General features: G+C 39.4%; 1 protein-coding gene across 1 annotated transcript in view; it reads left to right on the top strand.

Moving 5' to 3' along the window:
• FAM199X (family with sequence similarity 199, X-linked) overlaps nt 1-24730 on the top strand; it is a 40655-nt gene that overhangs the window by 5636 nt on the left and 10289 nt on the right. The window contains exons 2-4 of the mRNA XM_006082282.3: nt 5243-5462; nt 23991-24140; nt 24386-24547. Coding sequence (XP_006082344.1) covers nt 5243-5462; nt 23991-24140; nt 24386-24547 — 532 coding nt within the window. The remainder of the gene's footprint in view (nt 1-5242; nt 5463-23990; nt 24141-24385; nt 24548-24730) is intronic.

Raw genomic sequence — 24730 nt, 5'->3', positions numbered from 1 at the left:
CTTGACCGGAATCAAACCTGGGACCTTTCAGTCCGCAGGCCGACGCTCTATCCACTGAGCCAAACCGGTTACGGCTATTTGCAATTATATCGTGAATGTTTTCCTTTTCAGTAAATAGTCGGAAAATAAGATTTTTAATGGTTATAAAAACACTTATTTAATTGTTCCCCATGCTTGGAGTAATTTATTTTCCCTTTTTTGGCTATTGTAAGACTGTTTAGACATGTTTGCACATACATCTTGTTTCAAAATTTCTATTTGGGGAAGGGGATAGGTTCCTAGATAACTGAGTCAAAAGGAATGAACATTTTTTCTTTTTTTAAATTAATTTCTTATTGCTTAAAGTACTACATATGTCTCTTTTTCCCCTATCATCCCCTCCCCGGCCACTCCCACCCCCCAGGACAAGCCCCACCGCCCCAGTGTCCATGTCCATTGGTTATGCTAATATGCGTGCATACAAGTCCTTTAGTTGATTTCTTACATCCCTCCCCCCACCCTCCCCTGCCTTCCCTCTGAGGTTGGACAGTACCTTCTGTGCTTCTCTGTCTCTGGATCCATTTTTGTTCATCAGTCTATGTTCATCATATTCCACAAATGAGTGAGATCATATATATATTCCACAAATGAGTGAGATCATATATATATATATATAATCTGTTTCACTGATATAAAATATTTTACCTTTAGCTGAAAAGGTGCCATAGAATTTGCTGGATTGCCTGAATTTTGTAAATTAAGAACTTTGGAATTAAGGTTAGTCATACAAAATAAGAGGGAGAGTTAAAAAATGAAAACTACAGTTCAAGAAAAAACTGGATTTAATGAATGAGAAACAACCTAAATCAGAGGTAAATAACAGGCTTTTCTTCAGAAGTCATTATTTTAGTACCTTATTAGTATCTGATATACTAAACCATTATTTTAAGAATTAATTCCCTAGGGTGCTGCCAAAGCAATGAAGATTATCTCGTTACTAGTATACAGCTACTGGAAATTTACAAAAGAAAACATATTTGTAGATTTCAAGACCAAAAAAGAAAAAAGAAAGAAATTATAACCCTGCAACAAATATTATTACAAATGAAATGTTAATATCCTTAATGCATAAAGAACTCTTTAAAAAATCAATAAGGAAAATATTAACACAGAGAAAAATGCTGTAGCAAAATAGCTAATAAATATTTTTTAATTTTGATCTTTCCAGTAATCAAAGAATTAAAAATTGATGTAAAAATATTTTCTCCCATCAGGTAAAAATTTTAAAAATGGAAATTCCAGTGCTGCTAAAGTTGTGGTGAAATGACCACTTTCATATACTGCTTTGGGGAGTGTAAATCAGTGCAGCCTTTCAGAATGGTATTTAACTAAGTATACTATGGTCTTTAAAGTGTTTATATTCTGTGACTCAGTACTTTCCTTCCATGTAATCTATCCTGAGAGATTATATATTTGGTTAAATAATTATAAACAAAATGTTTTATCTCAGTATTATTTGTAATACCAAAAAAATGGAAACAGCTTAAGTATATATTATTGAAGGAATAAGATTAAATAAACTATGATACATTTAATCAGTGGGATATTGTATAGGCTTTCAAATGTTTTCAAGTAATATACATGGGGATATGTTCACTATATAATGTTAAGTGAAAGAAAGCTGGTTACTAAAATATATGCAGAATGCTGACTCTGTGAAAAAAAAAATATATTCATGCAGAAAAAGTACCAAAATATTATGGACTAGAGCATCAGTGGGGTCCCTTGGCCTGGCCTGCGGGGATCAGGTCAAAACTGGCACTCCAACATCCTCCAAGGGGTCCCAGATTGCGAGAGAGCAGTTCTCGGGTAACGTACCCTGAAATCGGGCTCCCTCCTCTCTGGTTCCAGGTCCATCACCCGAGAACCACAGTTGCCAAGTCACCACAGTTCAGCAGTTCCTGCATTGAGTGTCTGCCCCCTGGTGATTATTGCGCATCATAGCTACGGGTTGGATGGTCGGGTGGTCGCTTAGGCTCATATATAGATTAGTTAATGCTGGGTATTATCCTATATAATAAAAGCTTAATATGCTAATTGCCCAGTTGTCAGTTCAGCCAATCAAAGTGTAATATGCTAATGATATGCTAAGGCTGCTCAGATGCTCCAACTGGTAGGTTAGCTTGCTGCTGGGGTCCGGCCGATCGGGACTGAGCGAGACAGGTCGGACATGCCCAGGAGCCCTGCCATGGTCCCTCTCCAGCTGGCCAACCTCCCGCATCCCTCCCCGGCTCCAGTCGTGCACTAGTGGGGTCCCTCGGCCTGGCCTGTGCCCTCTCGCAATCTGGGACCCCTCGGGGGATGTTGGAGAGCCGGTTTTGGCCTGCTCCCGCAGGCCAGACTGAGGGACCCCACTGGTGTACGAATTTGTGCACCGGGCCCCTACCTGGTTATAAGCAACACTTTTTTTTTAAAGACTTTTATAGATTTTAGAGAGGAAGGGAGAGGGAGAGAGATAGAAACATCAATGATGAGGGAGAATCATGGATTGGCTGCCTCCTGCATGCCCCCCCACTGGGGATCAAGCCCGAAACCTGGGCATGTGCCCTGACTGGGAATTGAACTGTGACCTCCTGGTTCATAGGTTGACTCTAAACCACTGAGCCACGCCGGCTAGGCATATAAGAAACACTTTTGAGCTTCTACCTGTGTACTTTGTTGGTGCTTTTCTCTGCCCTGCAATGGCTACCATCTTCCTTTAATGATAATAATAGCTGCCATGTATTGAGCACTTTTTATGTCTGCTAAGCATTTTGTATGCATTTTTCACCGTAGCTGCATTTAAAAAATAAGGACACAGGCTTGGAGAGGGTGTGTTTTGCTTAAAATCAAACAGCAGGCAAGTGACAGAGCAAGAATTTAAACTCAGTTTGACTCCAGAGCTTACTCATAACCAGTATGCAATATGTTTTGCTTATGGATGAAGGTTTTTTTTTAATATACATATATATATTTTATTGATTTTTTACAGAGAGGAAGGGAGAGGGACAGAGAGTTAGAAACATCGACGAGAGAGAAACATCGACCAGCTGCCTCCTGCACACTCCCCACTGGGGATGTGCCTGCAACCAAGGCACATGCCCTTAACCGAAATCGAACCTGGGACCTTTCAGTCCGCAGGCCGACGCTCTATCCACTGAGCCAAACCGGTTTGGCTGAAGGTTTTACTTTATCCCTAACTTAAATGCATTTTTTCTTTTAAAATACTGTATTATAAAAATTTTCAGACAGATACACAGTTAGAGACTAATGTAATGTACCCAATATACCCATCACCCAGTGTAATAGTTATTCACATATGGCAGTGTGCTTTATCAATACCCCTACTCATTTATCAATCCCTTCCTTATTATGTTGAGACAAATTCCTGACATATTTCATTCATAAATATTTTAATACTAGAGGCCCAGTGCATGAAATTAGTGCACTCGGGGCGGGGGGGTGTCCCTCAGCCCGGCCTGTGCCCTCTCACAGTCCGGGAGCCCCATGATTGATTGCCCCAAAGACGTAGGCCTTGCCCACCCGGCCAGGGCTCCTCGATGGATTGCCCCAAAGAGGGAGGCCCTGCCCACCCAGATGGGACTCCGCAATGGATCACCCCCATAGAGGGGGGCCCTGGCCACCCATCACAGCGCCACCGTGGGGTAGCCTGGGCCTCCCTTTTTGGGGCGATTGATCGTGCCCCACAGAGGGAGGCCCTGCCCACTTGCTGCAGCCTGCTGGTCAGTGGCCTGGGCCTTGCTCTTTGGGGAAATCGTGGAGCCCTCCGATTGATCGATCGCCCCACCCACTGGTGGCCTGGGCCTCCCTCTGCAGGGCGATCATGCGATCAATCGTGCCCTGCAGAGGGAAGCCCTGTTCACCTGCTGCAGCCAACCAGTCAGTGGCCTGGGCCCCCTCTTTGGGCGATCATGGAGCGATGGCCGGGCTCCTGACCAGTTGTATTGCACCCACCTTGGCTGGCCTGGGTCCAGTGGGTGTCATAGCATAGTCGTCTGGAAGGTTGTCCAGAGGGTTGTTCTGCTGTTCGGTTGTTTGGTCGATTTGCATATTATGCTTTTATTATAGACTAGAGGCCTGGTGCACGAAATTTGTGCACGGGTGGGAGGCGTCACTCAGCCCTGGGCAAGCGGCCCTTCTCACAGTCTGGGAGTCCTCAGGGGATGTCCTACTGATGGCTTAAGCCCGTTCCCCACAGGGAGTGGGCCTAAGCCGCAGTCTGGCCTCCCTCTGCAGGAGGTGACCGGCCGATGAGAGGAAGGCACCGCCCCCATCACGCCTCTGCTGCTGCCACTGTTGGCCATGAGGCTGCCTGAGCTTTGGCTATCGCAGCCACTGTGGCTTGCCTGAGCCTCGCCTGGCCCTCATTGCCTGAGCCTCGCCTGGCCCTCATTGCCCTCAAAATGGCAGTGGCCATCGGCGGCTTGCCTGAGCTCTGTGCCAGCCCTGGGCAAGCAGCAGTGGCCATCGGCAGCTTGCCTGAGCCATGGGCCGGCCCTGGGCAAGCGGCAGCAGCCATTGGGAGTGTTCATAGCCACTGCCGCCATGTGGAGAGTACAGGCTGCCCTCTGCCGGGCCCTGCCTTCCCCGCCCCCATCCCCACTGCTGCTTGCCTGAGCCCTGGGCCGGCCCTGGGCAAGTGGCAGTGGCCATCAGCGGCTTTCTGGAGCCCTGGGCTGGCCCTGGGCAAGCGGCAGCAGCCATTGGGAGTGCTTACAGCCGCTGCTGCCATGTGGGAAGTACAGGCCGCCCTCTGCCGGGTCCCACCTCCCCTGCTGCCGTCCCCACTGCCACTTGCCCAAGGCTGGCCCCGGGCAAATGGCAGCGGCTATTGGTGGCTTGCCAGAGCCCTGGGTCGGCCCTGGGCAAGCGGCAGCAGCCATCGGCGGCTTGCCGGAGCCCCGGATCGGCCCTGGGCAAGTGGCAGCCACCATCGCATCCCCAACGCTGCAAGTCCCTGCCCACCCGCTGTGCATGCAGCCTGTTGATCGGTCGTTACTGTGATGGCATCCCAACCAATTTGCATATTACCCTATTATTAAATAGATGTAGCCTTAAAAGATAAGGGCTCTTTTGAAAATAATCACAATATCATTATCATACCTAAAATATACCCCCATTCCTCATAAATCTATTATTAATATCTTTAAATTGGGTAGATTCTGTAATTCCTGTTGTGATTTCTTTTGTTCCTTTTTTTAAGGTGGAACTTAACTTCTTGTGGAACAAGTGTTGCCAGCTCAGAATGCAGTGAGGAGCTATTTTCATCAGTTTCTGTTGGAGATCAAGATGATTGCTATTCACTGTTAGATGATCAAGACTTCACTTCTTTTGATTTATTTCCTGAGGGGAGTGTCTGCAGTGATGTCTCTTCTTCTATTAGCACATACTGGGATTGGTCAGACAGTGAGTTTGAATGGCAGGTAGGTTTTTTTCCCCTTAAATTGCCATCATTACTTCCTAAGTAGAAGTATGAATTTCTGTTGTGATATTTTCATCTCTACCTCAAAGCCAATTTCTCCAGTGTTTATCCAATCATACAGATTCTCTGACAACATTAAGAATTAGATAAAATATGTATCCTTTATTTTTGCTGATGTACCTTTTAGGCTTCTGATGCTGCTAATATCCTTTTGTAGATTTTCAAGTAATTTAATACTTGTAAGATGTTCCCATTATTATGTATCTTCAGTACCTTTCTATGCATGAATCTAGCAAATTTACTCTTCCTACATTATAATAGCTTTCATGTCCTTATAGGCATAGTATCCTTATATCAGGGTTATGTTATATATCTAAGATCACAAATCACTATTATCATAAATACATAATTTTGAATCATATTATCAGAAATATAATTTCTCATTTTGCATTCTCTTTGTTTGCACAGTTGCTTTTTTCCTGGTAGTGTTTTTTTTTTTTCTCCTTGTAAAATGGCTTTGTGGCAAATTGTTTGGAAATGATGCCTGTGATAATGAGTACAATCTATCAGAAAATGTAGGTTGTGCTATTGCAGCATCCATTTTCTGATTGTAAAAGACAATAATGTTTAAAGAAGCTTTCCTTACATGCTGCACATGTTATATTCAACAGATAACTTGAATGCTTAATGTGTTTGAAAGCCATCTAAATACTTGAAGTTGTTATTCCAAAGAGGAATGAAGTATTACTTTTTTTCAAACAAATTTTTATTAAAATAATATAGGATGACATAAAATTAAAACTTAAGAGTTTCCAATTTCAATTCTGCGGTGGTTAGCACTTTTAAGAGCTTGTGCAGATACAAGTACGTTTGCATAGCATTAAATCATACTTCAGCCACTGTTTGAACCTGTGCTTTTTTCAACTAACATATATCAATCTTTCTGATAGCTACATCATACTTTAATAAATTTCCTAATAATGGATATTTAGATTGGTTTCAGGATTTTTCTTGTTATAAAAAATGCTACATTGAAATTTAAGAATTTTTGAAGAGGACAGAAAAAAATCCACAACTGTGTTTTTATGTTTTATACTAGAGGCCCGGTGCATGAAAATTCATGCACTGGAGTGGGGGTTCCTTCAGCCTGGCCTGCCCTCTCACAGCCCGGGAGCCCTCAGGGGCAGGAGGCAACCCGGTGATCAGGAGAAGGCAACGCCCCCATCACACCTCTGCTGCTGCCACTGCCGGCAGTGCAAGCCTCGGCCAGCCCTGGTTACCTGAGCCTCGGGCGGCCCTGGGTGGCTGGACAGCTGACATCTGAGGCTTACCTGCGCCTCGGGCGTCAGCTGGGCAGCTGACATCTGAGGTTTGTCTGCACCTCGGGCTGGCCCTGGGCAGCTGGGGGGCTGAGGGGACTGTAAGACTCTGGAGGCATGTGCGCGGCAAGGCCCTAGGGGGGCTGAGGGGACTGGGTGCCTCTATCTTTGAAGGCGTGACAGTCAATTAGCATATCCCCTCCTTATTGGCTGTGGGTGCCACCATCTTTGCGACGGTGTGAGGGTCAATTAGCATATTCCTTCTTTATTAGATAGGATAATTTCAAAGGCTTCTATTTTATGTATATTTGTAAGTATGATTTGGATGAAAATTATAATTTTTTAAACTTAAAAATTGAGATAAAACTCACCATTTAAATAATTTACAGTGTGTATTTCAGCAATTTTTAATGTATTCACAATATTTTGCAGTCATCACCACCAATTCTAGAACATTTCCATCACCCCAAAAAGAAATCCATACCTGTTAGGAGATTGTCCAATTCCCCCAGGCCCCATCACCTAGCATTCACTAATCTACTTTCTCTATGGACTTGCCTTTCTGAATATTTCATATAAATGGACTCAGATATGTAGCCTTTTGTTTCTGAATTCTTTTACTTAGCGTGTTTTCATGGTTCGTCCGTATTGTAGCATGTAACAGTACTTCATTTCTATCTTAGTCAGCTCAAGTTGCTATAACAAATACCATAGTCTGGGTGGCTTAAACAACAAACATTTATTTCTGCAGTTCTGGAGGCTAGAAGATTAAGATCAGAATGCCAACATAGTCAGGTTCTGGTGAGAGCCCTCTTTCTGGTTTGCAGATGGCTTCCTTTTTCTGTCTTTATGTGGTAGGGGGAGAGAGAAAAGCGTGTCAGAGCGCAAGTAAGCTGTGATCTCTTTATCCCTTTATAAAGTCACCATTCCCATCATGGGCACTCCACCGTCATGAATTATATAAACCTAGTTACCTCCCAAAGCCCCACCTTCAAATAGTATCACATTTGTGATTAGGGCTTCAAGATACGGAGTTTGAGGGGAGGCACACAAACATTTAGTCCATAGCAATTTTTTTCTATGGCTGAATTTCTTTCTATGGCTGATTGTATGGATATACCACATTTTGTTTATCCATTCATCAGCTTATGGACATTTGAGTTGTTTCTACATTTGGGCTGCTATGAACATTCAGATATAAGTTTTTATATTGATGTATATTTTTAATTCTCTTAGATATACACTTAGGAGTGCAATTGCTGAGTCATGTGATGACTACGTTTAACTTTTTGAGGAACTGCCAAAATGTTTTCCAAAGTGGCTGTACCATTTTACATTTCTGCCAGTAATACATTCATGCCCCACTTGACAAGGATACCTTTTGAGAAATGCATTGTTAGGTAATTTTGTTGTGTGGACATCATAGAGTGCACTTACACAAACCTAGATGGACCTGGTATAACCTATTACACACCTAGGCCAATGGCTGGCAAACCGCGGCTCGTGAGCCACATGCGGCTCTTTGGCCCCTTGAGTGTGGCTCTTCCACAAAATACCACGTGCAGGCGCGCACGTACAGTGTGATTGAAACTTAGTGGCCCATGCACAGAAGTCAGTTTTTGGCCCGGGCGAGTTTATTTTGAACAAGTGGGGGGTGTCGGTCCGTCAGGCGATGGGAGACACCGCCGGCGCAGGCGGGCCGCGGGATACGCAGCGCAGGGGAGGCACGTGCGATTCATGCACAAGTTGAGTGAGCCAGTCAGTCATCAGTCTCATTGTGCAGTGGTTAGTGTTAGTGGAGTCTGCAAATCGTGCACGGGTGACAAAAGTACCTACTCGAAGCATAAAGTTACCTGTATTTTTCCAACCAGCTGCAAATCCTACAGGTATTTTTGTCATCAATTTAAGAATAGACGAAACAAGTATACAAGACGAGTGTGGATGGGAGAGATGGAAGGGGTCGACCTCAGCAAACGTGCCTCAATCAGATTGAGGACGTTTTTAGCAAAGGCCAGCTTAGGAGTACCCTAATTAAGTTAATAACAATGTACCTACCTATATAGTTTAAGTTTAAAAATTTGGCTCTCAAAAGAAATTTCAATCGTTGTACTGTTGATATTTGGCTCTGTTGACTAATGAGTTTGCCGACCACTGACCTAGGCTATATGGGACAGCCTATTCCTCCTAGGCTACAAGCCTATAAAACATTTTACTTTATAAAATAACACAAGATTAAATCCACCAAAGACAAAATAATGCAATCAATACGCATGATAGACACAAGATGATAGACACATATTACTGCTGCTGGAGTAATATGACACACTGTTTGACAGCAACCTTTTTTTAAAATATATATTTTTTATTTATTTCAGAGAGGAAGGGAGAGGGAGAGAGATAGAAATGTCAATGATGAGAGAGAATCATCGAATGGCTGCCTCCTGCATGCCCCCCACTGGGGATCAAGCCCGCAACCCTGGCATGTGCCCTGACTGGGAATCGAACCTGACTTCCTGGTTCATAGATTGACACTCAACCACTGAGCCCCGTGGGCTGGGCGACAACAAATTTTTTTTTAACAAACTTTTTTTAATAAGTAGCAAGTACTCTAAAATTCTATATAATAAACGGCTAATATGCAAATCAACCAAACAGCGGAACAACTGGTCGCTATGATGCGCACTGACCACCAGGGGGAAGATGCTCAATGCAGGAGCTGTCCACTGGTGGTGAGTGCACTCCCACAGGGTGAACTTCACTCAGCCAGAAGCTGGGCTCACAGCTGGGAAGCTCAGCGGTGATGGCAGGAGCCTCTCCTGCCTCCATGGCAGTGCTAAGGATGGTCAGTGCGCATCATAGCGACCAGTTGTTCTGCTGTTTGGTCGATTTGCATATTACCCTTTTATTATACAGGATGGGACCAACCTCACTGAAACATAATGTGGCACATGACTATATGAAAATTCCAATTTCTCCACATCCTTGGAGACAACACTTGGTATTGTTTGTCTTTGGGTATAGCCATCCTATTGTAAAGTGATATCTCATTGTGGTTTTAATTTGCATTTCCTTAATGACTAATGATATTGAGCATCCTTTCATATGCTTATTGGCCATTTGTATATGTTTTTGGAAAAATGTATATGCAAACCTATTGTCCTTTTTTTAAATTTTTATTTATTTTTTATTGTTTTATATAAAGTTTTACATGTCTCCCCCCCCCACCATTGATCCCTCCCCAGCCATTCCCATCTTAAGCAAGCCCCCAGGGTCCCAGTGTCTGTGTCCATTGGTTGTGCTAATATGCATGCATACAATTCTTTTGGTTGCTCTCTAACCCCACCCTCCTCCCCTGCCTTTTGTCTCTGGATCTATTTTTGTTCATCAAATTATGTTTTCATTATATGCCACATATACGTCAGATCATGTATATTTATCTTTCTCCAACTGGTTTATTTTGCTTAGCATAATGCTCTCCAGTTCCATCCATGCTGTTGCAAATGGTAAAAGTTCCTTCTTTTTTATAGTGGGATAATATTCCATTGTGTACATGACCACAATTTTTTAATCCATTCATCTGCTGATGGGCACTTAGGTTGTTTCCAAATCTTAGCTATGGTAAATTGTGCTGCTGTGAACATAGGGGTACATATATCCTTTCTGATTGGTGTTTCTGGTTTCTTGGGATATATTCCTAGAAGTGGGATCACTGGGTTAAATGGGAGTTCCATTTTTAATTTTTGAGAAAACTCTATACTGTCTTCCACAGCAGCTGCCCCAGTCTGCATTCCCACCAGCAGTGCACAAGGATTCCTTTTTCTCCATATCCTGGCCAGCACTTGTTTGTTGATTTGTTGATGTTAGCCATTCTGACAGGTGCGAGATGATATCTCATTGTTGTTTTGATTTGCATCTCTCAGATGATTAGTGACTTTGAGCATGTTTTCCTATGTCTCTCAGCCTTCTGTATGTCCTCTTTTAAAAAATGTCTGTATAGATCCTTTGCCAATTTTTTGATTGGATTGTTTACCTTCCTTTTGTTAAGTTGTATGAGTTCTCTGTAAATTTTGGAGATTAAACCATTATCTGAAATAGCATTAACAAATATGTTCTCCCATGCAGTGGGATTTCTCGTTGTTTTGTTGATCATTTCTTTTGCTGTGCAGAAGCTTTTTATTTTGATGTAGTCCAATTTGTTTATTTTCTCCTTAGTCTCTATTGCCCTAGGACAGTGATGGCAAACCTATGACACGCGTGTCAGAGGTGACACGTGAACTCATTTTTTTGGTTGATTTTTCTTTGTTAAATGGCATTTAAATATATAAAATAAATATCAAAATTATAAATCTTTGTTTTACTATGGTTGCAAATATCAAAAAATTTCTATATGTGACACGGCACCAGAGTTAAGTTAGGGTTTTTCAAAATGCTGACACGCCGAGCTCAAAAGGTTTGCCATCACTGCCCTAGGAGCTGTATCGGTAAAGATATTGCTATGACATATGTCTGCTATTTTGCTGCCTATGGAGTTTTGTAGGATTTTTATGGTTTCCTGTCTTACATTTAAGTCCTTTAGCCATTTTGAGTTTGTTTTTGTGTATGGTGTAATTTGGTGATCTAGTTTCATTTTCTTGCATGTATCTGACCAAATTTCTCAGCACCATTTATTGAAGAGACTATCTTTACTCCATTGTATGCTCTTGCTTCCTTTGTCAAATATTAATTGAGCATAGTGGCTTGGGTCAATTTCTGGGTTCTCTGTTCTGCTCCATTGGTCTATATGTCTGTTCTTGTGCTAGCACCAGGCAGTTTCGAGAACCGTGATTTGGTAATATAGCTTGATATCTGGTAATGTGATCCCTCCAACTTTGTTCTTCTTTCTCAGGATTGCTGTGGCTATTCCGGGTCTTTTTTTATTCCCGATGAATTTTTGGATAGTTTATTCTAAATTTTTGAAATATGCCATTGGTATTTTAATAGGGATTGCATTGAATCTGTAGATTGCTTTGGGTAGTATGGACATTTTAATGATGTTGATTCTACCAATCCCTGAACATGGTATGTTCTTCCATTTGTTTATGTCTTCCTCTATCTCTTTTTTCAATGTCCTGTAGTTTTCCGGGTACAGGTCTTTTACCTCCTTAGTTAAATTTATTCCGAGGCATCATAATTTTTTTGTTGCTATGGTAAATAGGATTGTTTTTTTAATTTTTCTTTCAGTAAGTTCATTATTGATGTATAAAAAAGCCACAGGTTTCTCGGTGTTAATTTTGAATCCTGCTACATTGCCAAATTCATTTATTAAGTCGAGTAGTTTTTTGATGGAGTCTTTTAGGTTTTCTATGTATAGTATCATGTCATCTGCAAATAAGGACAGTTTTACTTCTTCTTTTCCAATTTGGATGCCTTTTATGTCTTCTTGTTTGATCGCTCTGGCTACCACTTCCAGTACTATATTGAATAGGAGTGGTGAGAGTGGGCATCCCTGTCTTGTTCCTGTTCTTAGGGGAAATGAGTTTAATTTTTGCCCATTGAGTATGATGTTGGCTGTAGGTTTGTCATATAAGGCTTTTATTATGTTGAGGTATGATCCCTCTTTTCCCACTTTACTGAGAGTTTTTATGAAGAAAGCATGTTGGATTTTGTCATGCTTTTTCTGCATTGATTGATATGATTATGTGATCTTTGTCTCTCAATTTGTTTATGTGATGTATCACATTTATTTGCGGATGTTGTACCATCCTTGCATCCCCGGAATAAATCCTACTTGGTCATGGTGTATGATCTTTCTAATGTAATGCTGAATTTTTTTGCTAGAATTTTGTTGAGGATTTTGGCTTCTATGTTCATGAGGGATATTGGCCTGTAGTTTTCTTTTTTGTGGTGTCTTTATCTGGTTTTGGTATTAGGGTACTGCTGGCTTCATAGAATGAGGTTGGAAGTGTTCCTTCCTCTTGAATTTTTTGGAATAGTCTAAGGAGGATAGGTTTTAGTTCTTCTTGGAATGCATGGTAGAACTCCCCTGTGAAGCCGTCCGGACCAGGGCTTTTGTTTGCTGGAAGCTTTTTGATCACTGCTTCAATTTCTTCCATAGTTATCGGCCTATTGAGATTTTTAGATTCTTCCTGATTGAGTTTTGGGAGTTTGTATTTTTCTAGGAATATGTCCATTTCATCTATGTTGTCCATTTTGTTGGAATAGAGTTGTTGATAGTATTGTTTCATAATCGTTTGTATTTCTGTGGGGTCTGTTGTTACTTCTCCTCTTTCATTTCTGATTTTGTTTATTTGGGTCCTTTCTCTTTGTTTCTTAGTGAGCCTGGCTAGAGGTTCATCAATCTTGTTTATCCCTTCAAAGAACCAGCTCTTGGTTTTGTTGATCTTTTGTATTGTTTTTTTGGTCTCTATTTCATTTATCTCTGCTCTGTTCTTTATTATTTCCTTCCTTCTGCTTACACTGGGTTTTTCTTGTTGCTCTCTTTCTAACTCTTTGAGTTGTAGGGTTAGGTAATTTATTATCATTGTTTCTTGTTTTTTGCAGTAGGCTTGTAGAGCTATCAACTTCCCTCTCAAGACTGCTTTTGCTGTGTCCCTTAGGTTTTGGATTGTGGTGTCTTCATTGTTGTTTGTTGCCATGATGTTTTTTTATTTCTTCTTTGATCTCTCTGGTAACCCAGTCATGGTTTAATAGCATGCTATTTAGTCTCCATGTGTTTGATTTTTTTGGATTGTTTTTATTGTAGTTGATTTCCAGTTTTATGCCATTGTGATCTGAGAAGATGCTAGATATGATTTCTATCTTCTTGAATTTGAAGAGACTTTGTGACCCAATATATGATCTATCTTTGAAAATGACCCATGTGCACTTGAGAAGAATGTATATTCTGTGGCTTTGGGGTGAAATGTTCTGAAGGTGTCAATTAATTCCATCTGATCTAGTGAGTCATTTAGGATTGATGTTTCTTTGCTGATTTTCTGTTTAGAGGATTTGTCCAATGGTGATAGTGGGGTGTTAATGTCCCCTACTATGATTGTATTGCTGTCAATCTCTCCCTTGATCTCCTCCAGAAGTTTTCTTATGTATTTGGGTGCTCCTATATTGGGTGCGTATATGTTTACCAGAGTTATTTCTTCTTGTTGGATTGCTCCCTTTAGTATTATGAAGTGGCCTTCCTTATCTCTTTTTATGTCTTTCACTTTGAGATCTAATTTGTCAGATATAAGTATTGCTACCCCATTTTTTTTTTCATTCCCATTCGTCTGAAAAAGCTTTTTCCATCCCTTCACCATAAGTCTGTGTGCGTCTTTTTTTATGAGGTGGGTTTCCTGTAGACAGCAGATATATGGGTCATGTTTTCTTATCCACTCAGTTACCCTATGTCTTTTGATTGGGGCATTTAATCCATTTACATTTAAAGTTATTATTGATAGATACTTGTTTGTCGCCATTTTTATTCTTTACCCCTGTGTTCCTTCTTTGTTTCCCATTTTTTTCTTTTTACAGCAGACCCTTTAGCATTTCTTGCATTGCTGGTTTGGTGGTAATAAACTCCTGTAGTCCTTTTTGTCTGTGAAGCTCTTGATTTCACCTTCAATTTTGATTGATAGCCTTGCTGGGTACAGTATTCTTGGATTCAGACCCTTCCTTTGCATGACTTTGTATATTTCATTCCATTCCCTTCTTGCCTGATGTGTTTCTGTTGAGAAATCCATCGCTAGTCTGATGAGAGATCTTTTGTAAGTAACTTTCTGTCTCTCTCTGGCCACTTTTAAGATTCTTGCTTTGTTGTTGGTGTTTGCCAGTTTAATTATAATGTGCCTTGGTGTCGGTCTTTTGGGGTTCATTTTTTTTGGGACTCTTTGAGCTTCTTGGATTTGTGTGAGTTTTTTCTTCCCTATATCCGGGAAGTTTTCTGTCATTATTTCTTCAAATAGGTTTTCTATTCCTTGATCAGTTTCCTCTCCTTCTGGCACCCCTATTATGCAGATGTTATTTCGTTTCGTGTTGTCCCAAAGTTCTCTTAGGCTCTCCTCCTGCTTTTTAATTTTTTTTTCTAGAAGCTGCTCTGCTTGGGTATTTTTTCCTACCTTGTCTTCTAGCTCACTGATGCGGTCCTCTGCTTCTTCTAGTCTACTGTTGATGCTTTCTATTGAGTTCTTTATAGCAGTGATGTAATTTTTCATTCTTCTTGGTTCTTCATTTCCTCTTGGTTCTTACACATATTGTTGAATTTGTCTTCCATTCTTTTCATCCACCTTATGACCATTTCTCTGAATTCTTTCTCTGACAGGTTGCTTGCCTCCATTTCGTTTACTTCCTTTTCTGGTGGTGCCTGTTTTTCTTTCATTTGTGGGCTGTTTCTTTGTCTCCCCATGATCTCTCTTCTCCAGGTATTTGGTTATGTAGTTCTCTCTCTGCTTAACAAGACATAACCCAAAGGGAACAAAGCATGAATGTACTCATGGCACCGATAACCCCAATATAAGCAACCACCTGAGAAAAGATAATTAGGGCTCAGAGTTCTTTTCATAGATCTTTCAGATGTTTTACATTGCCTAGGACTTACAGTAAGAATGCAGCCCAGAGGGCTCCCAGGTGGGGTCCCAGTGAACACCCACAGCCTGTTGTTTACAGGTCTTATCATATTCTGCTCTCCATAGCATTGACTGGCATCTAAAGTCGTTTTAGCTAAAATCTGCCAGTCACAAGGCATCATATGATAATTTTCAGACAAAGCATTGAGTCCTTTTGTAAACGGACTGTTAGCCCCATTTTCTCTAGTTGATGAGCCTTCCCACACCAGAGGTGGAAGATTGGGGGCCTTAGGTATTACAGGCTTTACAGGCTCTACTTCAGGAGGAGTAGAAGGTGTTGATAAATCCTCCTGGCGTTCTGTAGGCTTTTGATCCTAAATATGAAGTGGGCAATATACAGCTCGAACAAGAGCCCACATAGTTAAAGATGACAAAGGCACTTCTTTTCCTTGAGCCTGATTTTTCCTTAAATTCCTACCTACTTGTTTCCTGAGATCAAGGTCTAATGTTCTAGCATCAGGGAACCAAGGATTATACTCTATGATAATATGCAAAAACTGTAAGAGTACTTTCTGATGCTTTAATTCCTTTATCCTTGAGCATGCAAGCTAGAAGTCTGCAATAATGTTTTTCCCCTTTACTCGAATTCTTACCCATTATAACCTGGCTAATTCCAGAAACATCCACGTCCACTTACGGTCTGGGACTTCGAAGCTGGCACAGGCTTTGTGTGCCAGTGAGTTTCCACTTCTTTTTTACTTCGTTTTTCGCTCAGGTGAATCTTCTCCTTCACTTCCTGTTCAGGTGCCAATTGCTGTGACCTGCACGCCAAGGTTCAGGATCTGAAGTAGGGGCCTACACACAAATTAGAATTCTAAATAAAAATATGAATTGTTAAGGGGTGGGGGACAGATGGAGCCTCTTTCTTGAAGAGACACACAGAGTTCTGGCTTAGTCCGCTTTTATTCAGTTTTAGATACACATCTTGCCCTCAGGCAGGCATGTAGCAGACACATAGTTTCAAAGGTCAGTAAAGATCAGTAAGGTCCAGTAAACATTTACTTGGAGGCTATCAAATCAGGATATTGCTTTGAGCCACCGCAGTCTCAACACAAACAATTGGTGCCTGGCATAAACCCTGCTAACGCACAAGGTCCATTGGCCTCCCGCGTTCCTTGGTGCAGGCTCATGACAGTGTTGGCATGCGGTAGCTTCCCACAAGACACCCTGTATGTTCTGCCTTACAGTGAGTTCCCTTTTTATTTTGTTGATGGTTTCTTTTGCTGTGTAGAAGCTTTTCATTTTGATGTAGTCTCATTTGTTTATTTTTTCCTTTGTTTCCCTTGCTCTTGGAGATGTATTGGAAAACATATTGCTACAAGAGATGTCTGAGATTTTGCTGCCTATGATTTTCATCGTTTCCAGATGTACATTTAAGTCTGTTATCCATTTTGAGTTTATTATTGTATACTAGAGGCTCGGTTCATGAAAATTCATGCACTGGAGGGGGTGTCCCTCAGCCCGGCCTGCCCCCTCTCACAGTCCGGGAGCCCTTGGGGGCGGGAGGCAACCCGGCAATCAGGGGAAGGCGATGCCTCTATCACACCTCTGCTGCTGCCACTGCTGGCAGCACAAGCCTTGGCCGGCCTGGTTACCTGAGCCTTGGGCTGGCCCTGGGCTTGCCTGTGCCTCGGGCTGGCCCTGGGCTGCTGGGGGGCTGAGGGGACTGGGGGACTCTGAAGGCAGGCACCCCAGCGGGGCTGAGGGGACTGGGCGCTGCCATCTTGTGGTTGTGGGCACCACCATCTTTGAGGATGTGGCAGTCAATTAGCATATTCCCTCCTTATTGGCAGTGGGCACTGCCATCTTTGTGATGGTGTGAGGGTCAATTAGCATATCACCACTTTATTAGATAGGATGGTATAAATTGGTCTCGTTTAATTTTTTGCATGTAACCTATCCAATTTTCCCAACACAATTTATGGAAAAGACTGTCTACTCTATTGTATGCTCTTGTCACCTTGTCAAATGTTAATTGAACATAAAAGTGTGGATTTATTTCTGGGCTCTCTGTTCTGTTCCATTGGTCTATATGCCTTTTCTTATGCCAGTACTAGGCTGTTTTGATTACAAAGTCTTGTAGTATAGTTTGATATTATGTATTGTGACACCTCCAACTGTCTTCTTCTTTCTCAAGATCACACTGTGTTTAATCACCCTGGTTTTGTATAAGGTTTGAAATCAGGAAGTGTGAGTTCTCCCACTTTGTTCTTTTTTAACAACATTGTTTTGACTACTGGAGGTCCCTTTCGCAATTCCCCGTCAATGTTAGCATTATGTTGTCCATTTCTGCAAAAAGGGCAGTTTGAATTTTGATAGGAATTGCATTGAATCTGTAGATCAGTTTGGGGAGTATTGCCATTTTAATAGTATTAAATATTCCTGTCTATCGACATGGGATGGAATGTCTTTTTTAGGTCTTCGTTAATTTGTTACAATGCTGTTTTGTAGTTTTTCGTGTCCAAAACTTGTACTTCCTTGGTTCAGTTTATTCCTAAATATTTCATTCTTTTGATGTAGTTGTAAATGGATTTTTTTTTCTATTTTTAGATTGTTTATTTCTAACGTATAGAAATACAACTGAATTTTTGTTTTTATTTTATGTCCTGCAACTTTGCTGAACTCATTTGTTAGCTTTAATAGTTTATTTTTTTTTTCTCTGTAAATTCTTTAGGGTTTTCTATATTTTAGATCATGCCATCTGTGAATAGAGGTAGTTTTTCTTTCTTTCTAATCTGGATAGCTTTTTTTTTTTCTCTTGCTTAATTGCCCTGGCTAGCTCTCTAGTACAGTGTTGAATATTAGTAGCAAAAACTGGCATCCTTTTCTTTTTTCCAATCTTAGGGGAAAAGCTTCCAGTCATTTTTTCACCATTGAGTATAATGTTAACTATAGATTTTTCATAATATCCTTTAACATATTGAGAGATTTCTCTTTTGTTCCTGTTTGTTCAGTTTTTATCTGAAAGGGTATCAGATTTTTTTCAAATGCTTTTTTTTGCATCTATTGAAATGATCATGCAGTTTCTCTCCTTCATTCTATTAATATGATATACAACATTGAGTGATTTTTATATGTTGACTCACACTTGCATTCCTGGAATTAATTCTAATTGGTCATGGTATTATAAACCTTTTAACATGCTGCTGGATTTTATTTGCTAGTATTTTGTTGAGGATTTTTGCATCTGTATTCATAAGGGACTGTAGTTTTCTTGTGATGGCGTTGGCCTTGTAAAATGAGTTAGGAAGTGTTCCCTTTTCTTCTGCATAAAATATTGTAATAATATTTTCTCATTTAACATATAAACTTTCTCATGATCTTAATAATGAGTTTTTTTTAATGACTATATAATATTCCTGGTACTAGATGTGCCATTCCCCTGTGTACATGTGTTTAATTTTTTTTTCTCTTAAGGTAACATAGAAGTGAGCATCTTTGTGTGGGTAACTTTTTATTCTTCATTTTTTTAGCTCACACTTTGTATTTAAAATTACACTTTAAGGATTCTTAATAAAATGTAGTCAGGTACAGTCCTAATAATTCAGAGAAACAGTTTTCTGTTTATTTCATGTGACTTATTTAGAGTTCCGATAATGTTGCAAAGTGGTAAGCATTTTTAAATTGCTGACTTCTTCATTCATTTTGTTAGTTAGAGTGGAGATCTGTCCTCAATCACTCACTGTTAATGTACATGAATGAGTAGAACGCTGGAACAAAATCAGGCCTGCCTTAGTAATGTGTTTTCCACTTATGAAATTGGTGTGTGGGTACTCTGTTGCCATGGATATTTGCTATTTAAATATGTTGAAAGGTTTAAAATGTTCTCTTGTTTTTGTAGGACTTCATAATGATGAGTAGTAAATTATCCAGGAAGATAATAAAAAATTGTGTGTTAGGATTAATATAGACTATAAATTATTGACTGCAGTTTAAAAATTTGTGTTACCTCTGTTGTGATTAAAAACTGCCTCTGTTTAAATCTTTCTTTTAACAGATGTTTCAGTTACCATTAAAGTAAATATAAATGATTCATAGATTCTGGGAAGATAATGCTAACAACTTAATAGGGCATAATTTTAACCATGAATGAAGTAGCATCTTAGCATTTGAAATAGCCTCAAAGCATTCTGCTTTGCTGATTGTTTGCTTGCAGTCCTTTCATTATTAAAGACATATGTGATTAGTTTTAAAGAGTGTGTGATTCAGCTGTCACACTTGAAACCTAGGGGTGCAATTTGAAATTACATATCAGCTATTACAGAAATGAGCTTACTGAAAAAATTTTGCTGCATACTACAATAAATAATGGCAGAAGTTTGATTTAATTCTTATGTGTCACAATTACTGATTATAATATAAATATATCAGATATTGTTGTCTATGGAAAATATGGGATGAGAATTACTAAGCATTTTTAGCCTGAAACGTACTATCAGGTATAAAATGGAAAATTGCTGACCTAATAAATATACAGAGCTCATACAATTCATTGTCATGTACATCTGCTGCTCTCATATCTCCAATTGATTATCCACATTTCTAGTTGGATGACATTATTTAATGCTAACCTGTTATCTGATGCTGAGCCCTTGATCAGTAATGAAACTTTCAATTATAGCATTTCTTTGGAAAAAAAGACTGTTTTGTGACCTGTTTTAGAGTGTAGTGAAAAATGACTATTATCATTTCAAAGGACACTTGTACTTACTTCTCTCGTTATCACTGCACACTCTTCATATCTCAAATTATATTATTCTCTCATCCTAAAAACCTGCAAGGCAAGAGATCTCTGCATAATTGAAAGCACTGGACTTGTGTCCTACTCTGAACATCATTTTCCTTATTTGTAAAAACTGAGGGTGTTAAACTAGAAGATCTATAACGTTGCTTCAGGTGTCTCACTCTAAAAATTGAGGTGTTTAAGAACATCACCCTGTATGGGTGGTATGCCAATTTTCTTCTGTTCTCACATTGGTCATCTATTATCCTAGTCCATTTAATTGTAAACAGCCTTGTAAGTAGTTTTTTATTTCAAATTTTCTGTTCTAATTTTTCTTTCCATTTTTTAAAAAAATATATTTTACTGATTTTTTTACAGAGAGGAAGGGAGAGGGATAGAGAGTTAGAAACATCGATGAGAGAGAAACATCGATCAGCTGCCTCCTGCACAACCCCTACTGGGGATGTGCCCGCAACCAAGGTACATGCCCTTGACTGGAATCGAACCTGGGACCCTTGAGTCCGCAGGCCGACTTTCTATCCACCTGAGCCAAACCAGTTAGGGCTCTTTCCATTTTTGCTAATCTTAGTCCAGGCCTAGGTCAAACAAGAGCTTATTTCCAGTCTTTCTTCATTTTGTTTTATCCCCATGTTGCTTTATGACTTATCTTCCCTCAAGACCAGTTTCATCAAGTTACTTTTTAAAAAAAATAAATCTTTATTGTTGAAAGTATTACATATGTCCCTCTTTTTCCCCATTGACCCCCTTCATCATCAATTTACTTCTATTTAGGAAGTGTTGTTGGCTTAATTCCACATATCATATACGTTTCTGTTTATTCTAGTAACTTTCAGATCCCTAGCACAATTTTCTTTTTTAATCATATTGGTGTCCTTAACCTCATCCTATGTTCTTTCCATCTGTTTTACTAAATTATTCTCCTTACCTGAATGCTTTTTTCTTTAATCCCTTCTGCCATTCTGAGAGATTAGCTTGTGAAACTTAACTTGGCCACTTCAGTAGTATATGGTATTCTCTGAGGGTTTGTGTAAACTTTCAACAATCCTTGAGATAGTGGCATTAATCATAACTTACACAGAAGATTCTGAGACTAATGAACAGTGGAACTGGGATTTGAATTTTGTTTGGGATCTTTTTACTTCTCCTTAAAAAAATGGCCAAAGTAACCCCAAGGAACACATAAACAGAGTTAATGACACAGATTTAAGTGCTCAACATAATCTGGCACCTAGCATGTACTAGTATTTGCTAAATATTTAGATGGACATTTTTCTTAAAGTTTGAGAGTTCCTTTCTCTACTTAATTTATCAACGGAGCTTGAAGTAGGGAAGCCCTTCATCTGACGAGTGTCTCATTTTTGTTTAGGAACCCTGGGGAGATCTTTCATGAAATCTTTCAAAGGGATAATAGTAAAACATTTTCTTTTTTTACATTAAAGGCTGAAAAAGAGAGGGCCTTTGTGTGTATGTTCAGTAATCATCCGTTCATGATAGTGAATAGATATTTTTAGGGCTAAGACTGAGCAATACAAGCAGTGTTAATGAGATTTTAAAGGACATCATACTAATTGTTGGAAGTTACTCATGCACTTGGATTATCAATGACTGTCAAAGTGAAAATGTGGTTTTTAAGAGTAGTAGCTAATAGTTTCCTTATAAAAATCGAGGTCACTGTGCATAGTGATCAACCCTATTTTTTGGCTTCATTCCCCTCTTCTATGTGATTGACTCCCCAGTGCTTAACCCCCTTGTAGCTCTCTTTAATCCTGCAACTTCAACTCACTGCTAGATCTTTTCATTGGTGACCTGTCATCTCAAACCTAACATTCATAATTTGCTATGTTTTATAATTGTATGTATAATTGTGTGTTTATGTTATTGTATTATGTTCACAAGCATAAAGTTCTTGTGTGAGGATCATAGCTTACATTCCTTTGAATCCCCTGTACCTATTATAGTGCTTTGGGTACAATAGGAAACCAAATGCATGTGATTACAGTAATTTCATGGCAAGAGTAGCTTTTTTCTTTTGGTAACTTCAAAAACCTGGTTGGTATTCATCCAGAGTTCAGATATAATTGCAAAGTCTATAGAACCAGACAATAACAAGAAGGCTCTGTTTTGTATCTTGTAAAAACAAGAGCATTATCTTCAAAAGTTATATACTCCTTGTAGAAAATATTTTTATCTGTTTGATGAATGACTTAAACACATTTATTTAAAATTAAATCCTTTCTTAGTTTTGGAGGTAATGGATATATGTTTATTACCTTGATTGTGTGATAGTTTCAGGCTATATGCATATGTCCAAACTCATCAAATTGTATACATTAAATATGTTACAGTTCTTTGTATATTAGTTATAAATCAATAAAGCTTTTAAAATTAATTTTAACTGGCTTTTAATAGGCAATACAAAATTATAGCACTTATTTTTGCTGTTCATCTCACTTTAAACTGGTTTGATTTTCTGTGTATTAGGCTTGCTTGCATTTCTCCTTTACCTACACATTATCTCTGACCTTTTTTCCCCCCTAATTTTTCTTTTATAATACTTCTGTTTTTTATTTTTTTATTTTTTAAATATATTTTATTGATTTTTTACAGAGAGGAAGGGAGAGGCATAGAGAGTTAGAAACATCGATGAGAGAAAAACATCGATCAGCTGCCTTCTGCACACCCCCTAGTGGGGATGTGCCCGCAACCAAGGTACATGCCCTTGACTGGAATCGAACCTGGGACCCTTCAGTCCGCAGGCCGACGCTCTATCCACTGAGCCAAACCGGTTAGGGCAATACTTCTGGTTTTTAAAGTGTTCTGCTTTATATTAAGGGCATATTTTAATTGTTTCGAGGTTGTTAATACAAACTTGAGGACAAGGACCATGATTTATTTGTCTTTAGATTGGCACTGTGTCTAGCACAGTATCTGGCAAAGAGCCATTTAATGGCAGATCACTCAGGTCTCCTGAGATATGGAGACCAGTGCTCCTTTCTCATTATGCTATGTGGACCATAGCCTACATTCACATTCTGAATTAAAAACCTTAATGATGATTGACTCTTAAGTTAGCACGTTAACAGGTCTTGATTATGATTTTAAACTTTTGGAAAATATCGTTGAGTAAGTGACTATATACAAAGAGTATATTGATGTTGCTACACTGTCTAAAATAGGAGTGAATCAGAATTAATGTCTTCTGCCAAAACCGGTTTGGCTCAGTGGATGGAGCGTCGGCCTGCGGACTCAAGGGTCCCGGGTTCGATTCCGGTCAAGGGCATGTACCTGGGTTGCGGTCACATCCCCAGTGGGGGGTGTGCAGGAGGCAGCTGATCGATGTTTCTCTCTCATCGATGTTTCTAACTCTCTATCTCTCTCCCTCCTCTCTGTAAAAAATCAATAAAATATATATTAAAAAAAAAGAATTAATGTCTTCTGATTCTGTATTTGTCATGACTTTGATTAAAGTAATTTTTAATAAAGATAAAAATTGTCTTTAGATTGGCACTGTGTCTAGCACAGTATCCTATTTTAGACAGTGTAGCAACATCAATATACTCTTTGTATATAGTCACTTACTCAACGATATTTTCCAAAAGTTTAAAATCATAATCAAGACCTGTTAACGTGCTAACTTAAGAGTCAATCATCATTAAGGTTTTTAATTCAGAATGTGAATGTAGGCTATGGTCCACGTAGCATAATGAGAAAGGAGCACTGGTCTCCATATCTCAGGAGACCTGAGTGATCTGCCATTAAATGGCTCTTTGCCAGATACTGTGCTAGACACAGTGCCAATCATGTTGTGGTATTTAAAATGTATTTTTAAAATATTTTGCTTTCTCCACCCCCTTCTTCTTCTTTTTATACAGTTACCGGGCAGTGACATTGCCAGTGGGAGTGATGTGCTTTCTGATGTCATACCCAGTATTCCAAGTTCACCTTGCCTGCTTCCTAAAAAGAAAAACAAGCACAGGAATTTAGACGAACTTCCTTGGAGTTCAATGTCAAATGATGAACAGGTAGAGATCTTGGCATTTTAATTAAAAGCATATATGTGGAGACTATATGAAGCTCAATTTATTGCCTGTTTAAAGTCACAGGGTAAATATGGATTGCATAGTGAATCTGAATTTTAGCTATAACTAATTGTTTTTTAGGGAACAAATTAACATTAAGTGCTTTGATATTTAAAATATAATAAATGACATACTAGACAATCAGGTTTTGACATTGATCTTGTTTATTATAATTTTTTATTACATAGGTGGAATATATTGAGTATCTGAGTCGCAAAGTCAGTACTGAGATGGGTCTTCGGGAGCAACTTGATATTATTAAAATAATTGATCCTTCTGCTCAAATCTCCCCTACAGACAGTGAGTTTATTATTGAACTTAACTGTCTCACAGATGAAAAACTGAAGCAGGTATGTAAAAAAATATAGATTGTTCAGCTATAGAAAATATCATTGTTTTGTAGCATGTATACGTGAATAATATGTAAATTCATAGATAATTAGCTAAAAAAATCACTGCTGTGAAATGTAATATTATAAAAATTATGGTAATATTTGAGAACACGTGTTTTTTTTTTTAATATATTTTATTGA

This window comes from Myotis lucifugus, unplaced genomic scaffold (assembly GCF_000147115.1).
Source record: "Myotis lucifugus unplaced genomic scaffold, Myoluc2.0 scaffold_2, whole genome shotgun sequence".
NCBI classification, from domain to species: domain Eukaryota; kingdom Metazoa; phylum Chordata; class Mammalia; order Chiroptera; family Vespertilionidae; genus Myotis; species Myotis lucifugus.
This window is presented reverse-complemented; position numbering and strand designations above follow the sequence as displayed.